At 49.2% G+C, this 12,500-nt stretch overlaps 2 protein-coding genes across 8 annotated transcripts in view; one reads left to right on the forward strand and one right to left on the reverse strand.

Moving 5' to 3' along the window:
- The window catches only part of wnt2 (wingless-type MMTV integration site family member 2), a 10,941-nt gene extending 2,197 nt beyond the window's left edge, over positions 1 to 8,744 (forward strand). For both annotated transcript variants that reach the window (XM_076027197.1, XM_076027199.1), the window contains exons 3-5: positions 2,387 to 2,664; positions 3,487 to 3,751; positions 7,315 to 8,744. In XM_076027197.1, the coding sequence (XP_075883312.1) occupies positions 2,387 to 2,664; positions 3,487 to 3,751; positions 7,315 to 7,520 (749 nt within the window). In that variant the 3' untranslated portion in view covers positions 7,521 to 8,744. The remainder of the gene's footprint in view (positions 1 to 2,386; positions 2,665 to 3,486; positions 3,752 to 7,314) is intronic.
- Positions 8,569 to 12,500, reverse strand: part of LOC142888787 (suppressor of tumorigenicity 7 protein homolog) — a 37,154-nt gene continuing 33,222 nt past the window's right edge. For 5 of the 6 annotated variants that reach the window (XM_076027195.1, XM_076027191.1, XM_076027190.1 and 2 more), the window contains 5 exons: positions 11,890 to 11,992; positions 11,637 to 11,787; positions 11,416 to 11,508; positions 10,666 to 10,808; positions 8,569 to 9,079 (listed from right to left, as the gene is read on the reverse strand). In XM_076027195.1, the coding sequence (XP_075883310.1) occupies positions 8,984 to 9,079; positions 10,666 to 10,808; positions 11,416 to 11,508; positions 11,637 to 11,787; positions 11,890 to 11,992 (586 nt within the window). In that variant the 3' untranslated portion in view covers positions 8,569 to 8,983. The remainder of the gene's footprint in view (positions 9,080 to 10,665; positions 10,809 to 11,415; positions 11,509 to 11,636; positions 11,788 to 11,889; positions 11,993 to 12,500) is intronic. The other variant, XM_076027193.1, reaches the window with a different exon arrangement.

Raw genomic sequence — 12,500 nt, forward strand, 5'->3', positions numbered from 1 at the left:
TGGAGGAGGAGGAAGGAGAGGAGGAGGAGAAAGAGAAGGAGGAGGTAGAGCAAGAGGAGGTGAAAAGGGAGATGGAGCAAAAGATGGAGGACGAGGAGGAGAAGGAGGGAAGGTGGAGGAGGAGGAAGAAAAGGAAGAGAAGGAGCACGAGAAGGAAGAAGAGGAGGAGCAAGAGGAGGAGCAAGGGGAGGAGGAGTGTTGGCGGCGACCCCGGCGGCCTGATGTTCTTCTCCCAGGCCCCCCGAGAATGAACCTGGCGAGGCGGATCGTTTCATGTCAGCGAGGTTGGGAGTCTAATCAGCCGTGTGGTATTCGGACCTCCCAGCCCGAACCCCCTCCCCCCTCCTCACCCCGCCGTTCCCTCCAAACGCCCCCCGTTACACCTCCCTCAGCCGTGTCACGCAGCATTATGGCAGCGGCGGCGTTCAGAAGCTCCCGACTGTCAACGTCGGCCGGCTAATTTCAGACGATTACGCACACAAGGAGCTTTAGAGCCGAGCGTGGAGCTTCCTCCTCGTTAAGCTCGTTAGAGCAGCTCAACCCAGCCGCTGCCTGTGTGTGTGTGTGTGTGTGTGTGTGTGTGTGTGTGTGTGTGTGTGTGTGTGTGTGTGTGTGTGTGTGTGTGTGTGTGTGTGTGTGTGGAGATAAGCCACAAGAGGTGTCTGAACCTCACTGTTTGCCCAGTTCAGTTTAAAGTTTTACGTTTTGCCTTCAAACACTGATTTGAATTCATTTCACCTGCTCAGTTGTGTGACAGTTGATGAATTGGGCCTTGAACCTTTTGATTCTGACATTGTAAGGAAAATTGGACGTCTGCTCGTGTGGATCTGACGTCCAGGATGGTTGAAGAGCTTGTCTGCTTGATCATCCTTCAGTTTGCTGCCTTCCGTTCTCTCTCCTCTTCTCCAGAGCCCCACAGTGCAACAGTAGCTGCGTTTCCATGACAGTTTTTCGCAAAATAAAAGCGATGTTTCCAAAATTCCGACAAAGTGCAAATTGGCAGGTGTTTCCATTGAAGCGCATAAATCGTAATTCTCGAGATTTCACAGAAGTTCCCTTTCGTTTGTTCACGTTTGTTTGCTGTCAAGATTGGTTGTCCTATTTTTTTCTGCGATTGCGTGTAAAAACAAACATTCCGTCTCCTCCTCCGTCCAAACATCACGCGGCATTTTCACTTGAAGTGAACTGGTCACGTGACCCCGGACGTCACGTCCGCTGACGTGTAAATGTGAATAAAGTGTTTCCATGACACTTTTGCGATACACCTCATGAGAGCGTCCAAACCTTCGAGCGATAATTAGTGATTTAGCGATGACCAGTTCTTTTTTTTAATTGCGATGTTTAGCTTTTGCACAATTCTAGGGGTAACGAAACGTAGCTGATGACTCACGTGAACACGACTTTATTTAACTTTGATGGAGGCTCACCCACGTCAACCACTTGTCACACTGTAGCTTCCCTCACATGCGGAATTAAAGAAGCCATGAATCAGGGTCACTGCTGACGGTTCATGCAGGCGCTGCAGATATCGTGTATAAGATATTCAAAAAATATATATTTTTTATGTTATTTAAAAATGAGATTTTCAATACCGATGATGATGATTAAATTAAAACCTCTTCAAAAGAAACTGCATAGTCATCACTCGTGCACTGTTTTCCTCTCAATACGGACGAAGCAGTTTTAAATGTCTTTGTTGTGAAGATGAGATTTTGAGCAATCATCATCACTTACAAACGGCCATGAGGAGGATTTCATTTATAGTTTGCACATGTTGAAACGCTGCTGGGTTTGTCTTGACTTGTGCCATGACTCTGCAGCAGAGGTCACACACACACACACACACACACACATGCGTGCACACTCACACGCACACGCACACGCGCACACGCACACTCTGCTCAGCCGAGCCTTTCATCTCCGTGCCATCTCTCATCAGTAAGGTGGTGAGCAGTGATAAGGGCTCCCTGGCGGGCCGCTGCTCCAGGCTTTTTATCCGTCCTGGAGGTAGATGAAGAGCTTTTCGCTTTGGCGGCGGCGGTAAACATGGGCCATACAGGTAGCGGCGGTGGCCACGGCGCTTTAAAGGATCCCTCTGTGTGAGACCTTTGTCGGGAAAATGGAGATGAGATGATCCACGGATCAAAAAGCTTTATGCTTTTCCACTCACATCTCCACATGGGTGCGCTTTGCCCATGCGGTTGTGTTCCAGTTGCGCTCCAAGTTCAAGTCAGGATCACTTTGTGACCTGCCAGAACTGCCGCTACGCTAACTGTGTGTTCCCCCCCCCCCCTCATCCCGCCGCTGTTGCAGTTCAACCTTTCTTCCTTCTTTCCTCATCGACTTCCTCCCTTCAACTCCTCCTCTCCGTCGCTCTCCCCGGCAGGCAGCCGCGAGGTGGCCTTCATGTACGCCCTCTCCTCGGCCGGCGTGGTCTACACGCTGGCGCGGGCCTGCAGCCAGGGCGAGCTGGACTCCTGCTCCTGCGACCCCACCAGGAAGGGCTCGTCCCGGGACGCCAAGGGCGCCTTCAGCTGGGGCGGCTGCAGCGACCACGTGGAGCACGCCATGCGCTTCAGCCAGGCCTTCGTGGACGCCAAGGAGAGGAAGGAGAGGGACGCGCGGGCGCTCATGAACCTGCACAACAACCGAGCCGGCCGGAAGGTAGGAGGAGTGCGGGAAGGTCGAGGAAGGTCGGGGGGGCAGGACGTCATTTTTAATAGAGCCGCTCACTCAGCGCTTATGCTGAAAGGTTTTCAACTTCTGCGTTGCTTTCACTTTATGCGTGCAGCCCCATCAGGGCTGTATTATCAGAACTCCATACTGCCAATATGGCGGCGAAACTGCTTTCCCAGTGGCCACTCGAGGTACTTCCCAAAAAGCATATTTCCCCCATAGACCACAATACAAAAAATAATAGAAATGCCTTGAAACAAGGATGACAGGCTGACCTTTGACCTGAAGCACGGTTCATAATTAATCTTTTTGTTGTAGATTTTTAAATTCTGGACTTCTAAAAGAATTGAATCCCCAGATAAGAGTTTATTCCTAACGCATCAGTCAGCCAATCAGAACGAGCTAAGCAACAGCAAGCGGCGTCACGTTGGGAATGAACTCTTTTCCAAGGATTTTCTGACTCTCAGAATTTCCTTTTTTTTTTTTTTTTTTTTTCTTTTAGAAAGACTGAAAGTCCACGACTTCAAAATATACGATCCACAGACTTCTTATGAACTGCGTTTCAGGTCAGAGGTCGTCCTGTCAGCCACTGGTGTATTACAGCCGTTCACTTTTGTATCGCAGTCCGCGGGAAAAATGCTTTTTGGGGCCGCGTGGGATTTTGGATGTAGTACCTCGAGTGGCCACTAGTAAATAATTATTAGAAGTCTGGTATCTGGTTCTTATAATAGCATCCTCGGTTCGACTTCTCCCCTCCTGACTTGCTGTTTTTTTTTTTTTGTTGTTTTTTTGCTTGTTGTTTTTGCCCAGGCGGTGAAGCGCTTCATGACGCTGGAGTGCAAGTGTCACGGCGTCAGCGGCTCCTGCAGCGTCCGCACCTGCTGGCTGGCCATGGCCGACTTCCGCCGCACCGGCGACCACCTGCGCAGGAAGTACAACGGCGCCGTGCAGGTGGCCGTCAACCAGTACGGCACCGGCTTCACCGCCGCGCACACGCACTTCAAACAGCCCGGCAAGTACGACCTGGTGTACTTGGAGGACTCGCCCGACTACTGCATACGGGACCAGGAGTCAGGTGGGAAACCTCCCAGGCTCACTTGACCGACTCGCAGTCTCGATCTTAAATCAAATTGCTCACGTTTCATTGCACTGCAGTTCCTAGGGGCTCCTCTAGGTGACGTCAAAGCAAAGAACAGAAAAGAAAAAAGCTCTTAGTAGGGCTGCAACCAACAATCATTTTAACAATCCATGAATCAATCAATTCCACAATTGATTAATCGATTAATCGGCTAATCAATTAATCGGCTAATCGATTAATCGATTAATTCCCGCTCTTTAATTCAAAAAATGGAACTCACGGTACAAATTCACAGTAAATCATTTTCCGAAGAGTGCAGGTTACCACAACTTCAGCTTCCCTAAAAATGAAGTCATCTCAACGAAATTTGTTGCCAACACTTTTAGTAATTGATTATTGATGATTTTATTGATTGGTTGTTGCAGCCCTATAGTTCCTGGTTGAGCTCTCTTCTGGACTCTTTGTCAGAAAAAACACCAGGGAAAAAAAACGTAACGCTATCTTTGGTTGGTTTTTTTCGCTCGCGGCATCGCAACTCTTTGTCATTGATGAAGCGTTTTTTTTTTTGTTTTTTTTTTTATGAGACACATCTGGCCGGCGGTGCGTCATATCGGCCTGCGTCCAGACAGATGAGCTGCGAAGGAAACGTGTTTATAGCAGCAGCGGAGCAGCGAGACGGTGTGAGAAAGACAATGTTTGCGTATGAAAACTGTGAAGTGTGAGAGTGTGTGTGTGTGTGTGTGTGTGTGTGTGTGTGTTCCCGTGCTGTCAGGCGAGCAGATGATCCGTGGTGATCGGGTGTCGGCCAGTCTAAGAGGCGTTACACACTTCTGTGGGCTGAAACTGGAGAGTGGCAAAGATCACAATAAATCACCACCGCTGGAATCGCAACACACACACACACACACACACACACACACCTGAGGGCACCACTGACCTGTAAAGGGAGCCTTATCCTGTTGGCAGCTCGACTCACACTTGACAAAGACGCATCTCCTGAGTGCAGATGAGCCCCAGTGTGGGTCTCTGCTCTGCTCGTGACATCCGCTGAAAAAATGTTTTGGGAGAATCGGGCGGAGCGTCGCGGGACGGCGTCCGTGCGTGCATTGCGTGCATTGCGTGCATTGCGTGAGGCGCGCTGGCGCAACTTATCAGCTGCCGTCACGCTCTCCCAGGCGCCCAGAGACAGTTTTATGGGAGGGAAGGAGCGTGGAGAATCCAGAGGAGCGCGCTTTTAATTTGGCGGGCGGGCCAGTTTTAATGCCAGTGCATCCCTGCAAGTACAGCACACTGGGCCTTCATAAGCACCAAAACAAGGATTTTTTTTTTTTCTTTTTGTTTGAACCTGTTGGAGTCAGTTTATCAGTTAGCTTCTCCTCAGCTTCAGTTCTGGATCGTTGAAACGAATCAAGACGTCACTTTTAAAATTGACTTCCTTCCAGTTTGGGAACAAGTCAGAGGCCTCACGGCAGAGCAGACATGAAGGTTTTATCTTCTGTATACATGTAAGCACACACACACACACACACACACACAGGCCCTCTGAGGGAAAGTGGTGGGTCTCCAAAGACCGCCCTCTGTGGGACGCCCATTTAGACTCTTGGTTTTGTCTCCCTCTTTGTCTTCACACACACAGACAGACACACACACACACACACACACACTTGGGAGGCCGCACAGACAGCAGGACGGCCCCTCGGCGCCTCCTCAGAGTGTGAAATCAATTTCTCCGCTCAGGTGCTAAACTCATCTCCCGCCGCTGCTGCACCTTTAATTCTCTGAGCAGATGCGACGGCACCAGAATGAGTGAGGGAGCTTCCAGCCAGAAAAAGGGGGCGGGCTCTCAGGTCCCCGTTCAAACATTACCTGGTGTCCAGAAACGACTAATCCTTACTGGCCCTTTAAATGTAAAAGCTACGCTTCACTGCAAGAGACTTTTTGAAGCTGGATTGTGTTGCAAAAGTCAGCTGAAACATTTTCCAATAATGCGATTTTCTCACTTGTACACGAGCCTGCGTAGCGGATCAGCTTCAGTGGAGCGCCACCTAGAGGACAGTAGAGATTTAGTTACATTCAACATCCTCACATTATGGGTTGTCTAGGCCACAATATTAGATTTTGGTCTGCAAGGGCCAGGCGTCTACTGACGAAAACATTAAATCGCCACCTAGTGGTGGAAGAAGAGTATAACACAGCACGTGTTCGATTCAAGGTGGCCGACAACCCACCCAAATTAGCCTAAATGTCAAAGAGAAAATAAAAATACAAACCTTGCAAGAGTTCGGGTCTCAGGAGGTTAAGGAAGGTTTTTTTTTTTTTCCAAAGGCTTTCAAAGATGTTTTCAGTTTCGTCCCTACTGACCTCGTCGAGACAGCCGCGCTTTGTGGCTTGTCAGTGGCTGCTGCCGCGTGTCACATGATCCCCTTTGCACCAGTAGAAGGAATCCTGCCTGAACTGGCAGTAGCACAACCGACTCCACCAACACAAGTTGGTGGAGTCGGTTGTGTGCAATACGCAAGCCACGATTCAAGGTTTTGTGTAGTTTCCTTGTTGCTGGATGCCCCCCCCACACACACACACACACCCGGGAACTGCCCTCAACCACTTCCTGTGTCAGGTGGACATGCAAAATAAATCCTGGAAGTATTGTGTCGGCCGTGTCGGGTTCAAATACTCGTGTTGTACGTGTATGAATTGTGCAGCCATGAAAGGCTTCCTGTAGGAACAGTGTGTGTGTGTGTGTGTGTGTGTGTGTGTGTGTGTGTGGGGCAGTCAGGGAGACAGTTTAGTGTGTGAGAGAGAGACAGTCGGCTCCTGTAAAATGAACAGCTGATGATTTCCATCACCCATCTCTCATCTCTCCTTCATCTTCTCTTCTTTTTTCCCCCTCTTATCCCCCTCCCCCACCATCACCTCACCACCACCCTCATGCTGTGCTCCTATTGGCTCTGACGTGCTTGCTCTGATTTGGCAATGCGGACAGTCTTGGAAAGTTTTGACACATTTGACTGAGCCGTTGATTTTTATTATCAAGACGTTTGAAAATGCCCCCCAAAAAATGCAGGCAACTTTACCTTTTTTTTTTTTTTTTTTTCAACACATTGCCGATAAAATGTAAAACTAACTTTGAATGTAATTTGGATGTGTAGTTGGTCATCATTTGTAGTTACTGCCACAACCCAGAGTAGCATAAAGTGACTCGTTAAAGCTGAAATACCACCACCAAGGTGCCAAGACCTCATTTGCTGTGTCTCAATTCAGGGTCTGCATCCTTGAAGTGCGCATTTTGAAAGGAAGTTGCGTCATAGCACTGCGCCAAGGCTTGTCCCAATTCCCAAAAGTCCTTAGGACGCTCAAAATGCCTACTCGGAATGCGCCCTCGTTTTAGCCGATTCCAAGGATGCACCGCTACCATCCGTCGCGTACTTGTGTATCCCATGATGCTTTGCGTGCTGCTGCAAAGCATCGTGAAGAAGAACGCTTCCTTCAGACGGAGGACATTTGGTTTGAGACACAGCAATTGACAGCCTCTCTCTCTCCCTCTCTCTCTCTCCCCTCAGGGTCCCTGGGCACCGGGGGACGGCTCTGCAACCGGACGTCGCGCGCCGCCGACAGCTGCGAGGTCATGTGCTGCGGCCGCGGCTACGACACGCTGCGGGTGAGCCGCACCGCCAAGTGTGAGTGCAAGTTCCACTGGTGCTGCGCCGTGCGCTGCCGAGACTGCCACCAGCTGGTGGACGTGCACACCTGCAAGGGCCAGACGTGACCCCGCCCCCGCGTCGCCACACCCGCGTACCCCAACCCACCATCACCCTCCAACACCCTCCTGGTGTGAGCCAGCGGACGGAGGTCGTGACCCCTGCTTCTCTTTTCACCGCCGTGCCTTAAAGTTGCAGTAGGTAGTACTCCTGGAGTGCCCGTAGGGGGCGCTCTCTTCATTGTATCGCTCACGTGCTCATCCCGATGCCAGCAGAGAGAGTAGAGGACTCAAACTAGCCTCCCTGAAGTCATGTGATGCTTTTCTTACCAACGACCTTGTCGGTCCAGTGGCTGTTGGACGTTTCGTCCTCTTGATTTGTGTCAAAGATGGAAACAAAAATAAATAAATAAGTTGTCCCCGAGCACTGGCCTGCAGGGAAAGATTCAGAATTCTCCATCGTCAGTGAATAAATATGAAAAATACGACTTTTTATTTGTTGAAAAAAAAAAAAATGTCGTACACCTTGCAGTGGGGTTGGACTGGTGTGGCCACCTAGTGGTCGGCAGTGGAAGCGCAGCGCCAAAGAGACGGGCTACAGCAGGAGGAAAAATGTTCTACTAATGTCCAACCCGACAAGAAATAGAAGGCCGCCGGCGCTCACAACCAGGGGGCGACAGAGAGGACCTCCCTTCATTTCCGATCCATTCGTCACGTCAGGCAGACAGACGCTCAGAGTAAAGCAGATTTCATTTTAGAGCGCCTCCTAGTGACCAACAATCACAAAAGGACAACAGTGAGTGAAGCACTGTTTGTGGTGACTTTTAATTATTATTATTATTATTATTAATATTATTATTATTACTAGTACTACTACTATTACTACTACTTTAAGTAAAATGATTGGAGGCAATTGTACTGTTATTTCACTCTAGACCACGAGGTGGCAGTACTGTTTTTTTTTTTTTTTTTTACCAACTTCAGATGTCCCAGCCGAAGATCGTAATGTTTTGGTTCCATGTAGTTCCTGGCGCCCCCACATGGCGCTCGGCTGCGTTAACCCACAGCAGCGCCACCGGCTGGATCAAGACGCCGAGAAGAAGTCGTGTTGCAGCGATACACAAAAAGTCCTTTATTGTAATTTTTTTTGTTTTCTCACTTTTTTTTTTTTTTTTTTTTAATGACGGCAATCGATCACCTCGTTTTGTACAACAAAAAAAAACCCAGCTTTAAATGATTGAAAACCTCCCCAAAAAAATCCAAACCTATCAAATAAAGTCCAAACCAATTGTGGGTTCCGTTGTGTTTTGCCTTGTTGTTGTTGTTGTTGTTGTCGTCGTTGTTGTTGTTTTTCGCCCCAAAAAGTCCTCAGATTGGATTGAACTGGATATTGTGGGGCACAGAGACGCGCCAGTCCGCTCAAACTCAGCCGTCTGTCTGGGTTCCAGTTCAGCTCCCTCTGTCTGGGTCGGGGGTCGGTCCAGGGTCACATGATCGGTCCGGTCCGGTCCAGTCCGGCGAGGTGGGGTTCATCAAATGCGGGTGAGTTGATGCCACAGGCTGGACGGCAGGATGCTCTCCACCTTCTCCATGATGAAGTTGAGAGGAGCGAACAGCGTGCTGAGGAACTGCAGCCACACACACACACAACACACACACATTTCAGTTCCATATTTCAAACATGTTCAACATAAGTATGCACAACTCTTAGAAACAGTGGATTTAGCCCTCTGTTTGCAGCCTCCTGCTACACCTGATGCTTTTTGTTTTTTTTTCTTTAAACCTTTTGCACGTCTGGAGGGAGAAAAACAGAAACATGGCTGTCCCAGGGGGCAGAGCCAACACCTGGCCAGAAAAGTGTCGGCTTTCTGGAAGACGAGAGGGGGAGGGGCTTCTATCCATCCAGGAGAGGATGAGACACTCACAGCAGCAGTGTACACAGACACAGGTGGGGAAATTAGTCTTGATTTGTCAGCACTGATTTCCCGTGGGGACTAGTTTCTACTTCCCGGCCTCCTCCTCCTCCTCCTGCTGCCGTGTGTGGAAGCAGCAGATGGAGGAAGGGGGGGGGGGGGTAGGCGGGGTCAGATGGCAGATAAACATGACAGGGTTTGGAGAAACAGAGTCAGACGATACGATAGAGAGACTATCAGCTGCATCTCCAGCGTGGACGAGGGCCTCACACGTCCTATCGTACATCTCTGCTGCTGCTGCTGCTGCTGCTGCTTCACACAGCACTTCAAAGTCACACTGTGTTTGAAGTGTGTGTGTGTGTGTGTGTGTGTGTGTGCGCACGCGCTGTCCTGTCATCATGAAGCGGCAATGTTTCCACTCTGACTCTGATTCCCTCAGTCTAAAAGACGCTGCAGGGATGGAGGAGACAGCTCCCTCTAGTGGCTAATAGAAAAACAGGAACTGCACAGGCATCCAGCAAGTTTAAAAAAAAAAAGTAAAAATATAGGGAAGGGAAGTCATTAGCTGCGTTTCCGTTACAGTTTCGCAAAATAAAAGCAGTTCTAAAATTTCAACAAAGTACAACTGCGATTTGCAGTTGTTTCCATTGGCACAAGCCCGAATTCTCGTAAATTACGTTTTCTTTGGTTTGTTTACGTTTGTTTGCTGTCAAGAATGGTTGTTATATTTTTCTCTTTGATTATTTGTAAAAAAAAATATTCCATCTCCTCCTCCGTCCAATCACAACGCGCCATTTTCACTTGACGTGAACTGGTCACGTGACCCCGTACGTCACGTCCACTGAAAAAGGTGTTTCCATGACATTTTGCAATATACCTCGATATCAATACGAATACGAATACTGAGAAATCATCTCATGAGAGTGTAAAAACCTTTTACTGATATTTGAGAGGTTTTTCTAAGTTTCGGTGTTTCCATGACCAGTTTTTTAATGCGATATTTAGGATTTGCGCAATTCCAGGGGTCATGGAAACGCAGCTAGCGGTGCAACCAGCGCCGTCTTTTTATTTTACAATGATTATTCCGGTGATTCCAAACAAAGTCCAAATGTTGGACCAGTCTACAGAATCCACCTTTACTTCATGGAGCTGTGGGTCCTCCTCTAGCCGACTGTTCATGAACTTTCCAACTTTCCTTTAATCAAAAGCCTGTGTGTGTGTGTGTGTGTGTGTGTGTGTGTGTGTGTGTGGGTGTGTGTGTGTGTGTGTGTGTGTGTGTGTGTGTGTGTGTGTGTACTCACAGCCTTGGCAAACACTCCCATCAGTTCGGGGAACTGGTGTGTGAGCAGCGCCAACATGGCGGTGAAGGAGCAGAGACCAGCCGTGAAGAGGATGAAGAAGGGCAGCTCCTTCTTCGGGTAGACCGACACCTCGTGAAACACTGCTTCCACGCACACGCACGCACACACACGGGGACACAGACACACACACACACGCGGACACAGACACACAAACAGAGTGTCATTTCGGAGCAAAACGGTGAACAAAACCTCTGTAGTCATCAGTTGGCGTCGATGAGATAAATCAGCGAGAGATTCTGGTGCGACACGCGGTGCGGCACACACACACACACACACACACACACACACACACACACACACACACACACACACACACACACACACACACACACACACAGCTGTTGCTGGTGGCTGGAGGCCAACTTAATCAAGAGGAGGCTCCTGTGTGACGACAGACGAACTGCTGAGCAGACAGCAGGACGACAACACACACACACACACACACACACACACACACACACACACACACACACACACACACACACACACACACACACACACACACACACACACACACTCCAAGTTTGTCACAGCATCCAAGTTTGTCTCATCATCAGGTTCATTAAAGGAACATTTCACAACTTATTATTGAGAACAAATACAAAAACAATAAAAACCAAAAACAGTCAACAAGAAGTATGGTGTGTGTGCATGTGTGTGTGCGTGCGTGTGTGTCGGGGCTTCTCTTACTGGGTAGCAGCTCTCTGTCGGCCGTCTCTGTGCAGATGGGATATGGATAAAAGAGGTGACCCTTCTCCAGGGGATATGGGATCATTCTGAAGGCTGCAGTGCGCACACACACACACACAAATAACGTCAGAAATCTTTAACATCATCGTGAAAAATTGCAAACGCACAGCTGGAAGTTGGTGTGCGTGCGTGCGCTGGCTGGTGCGCGAGTGTGTACTCACTGCCCTCCCAGGTGCAGTGCAGCAGGTTGAGCGCCCCCTCCACCCGTTTCCAGTGCTGCAGGTGGAAGAAGGCGTAGGCGATGGCCTCGCTGTCGCCCCGCTTCAGGATGTGTTCTGGAGGGAGAATCAGACTCTTCATCTCCAGCAGGTACTGAGGAGGAAGAGGGAGGAGGAAGAGGGGTGGGGGGGAGACGTCACGGTGAGGCAGGTGTGTGCGTGCGTGTGCGTGTGTACAGCAGGTGCGTGCACTGACTTTGGGGACATGAGGGTTGAACTCCACCGCTCTGTGAATGGCTTCTACTGCGTTCATCTCCGCCGTGCTCAGCCCCCGTCGGGACGCCGCCTCTGGAGAGAATCTGAGCGCAAAAAAAATAAATGAATTTTAAAAACAACAACAACAACACGCAAATAAGATAAACAATACACAGGACAACAGGTCTAAGACTGAATCATATTTCCACACAGCCGGTGGAGTTCCGGCTCATCACTGGTCCCACCGTCCTCTGACTGGGTGAAACACACCGGGTGGGAGTTTTTCATCACGGATCACGGAGACAGATTTGCCGTTTCCATGTGGACCAAAGGGATTTTTTTTTTTTTAATGCTAAAGAAATGCCCGTTTAAAAGCACTGCTGCTTCTACATCGAATTCAGCACATTGATGTAAAACTTGGAATATCAATAATTCTAATAACTGTAGTGTTTTTTACAGCTTAAACCTAAAGTATGCTGCCAAGTTGGGACCTAAAGCTGCTCTTCTTCTGCTTCTTCTTTGGTGCTGTGTACAGCACTGACTGGTTTGATGGAGACCGACTGGCTCCGTCAGGTCTCGCTCTGCACCGCCTCAGGTGTTCCTCTCTTGTTC

The sequence above is a fragment of the Nelusetta ayraudi genome, unplaced genomic scaffold, assembly GCF_046127955.1.
Source record: "Nelusetta ayraudi isolate G7.1 ecotype Tasmania unplaced genomic scaffold, CSIRO-AGI_Nayr_v1 ptg000020l, whole genome shotgun sequence".
Classification (NCBI taxonomy): domain Eukaryota; kingdom Metazoa; phylum Chordata; class Actinopteri; order Tetraodontiformes; family Monacanthidae; genus Nelusetta; species Nelusetta ayraudi.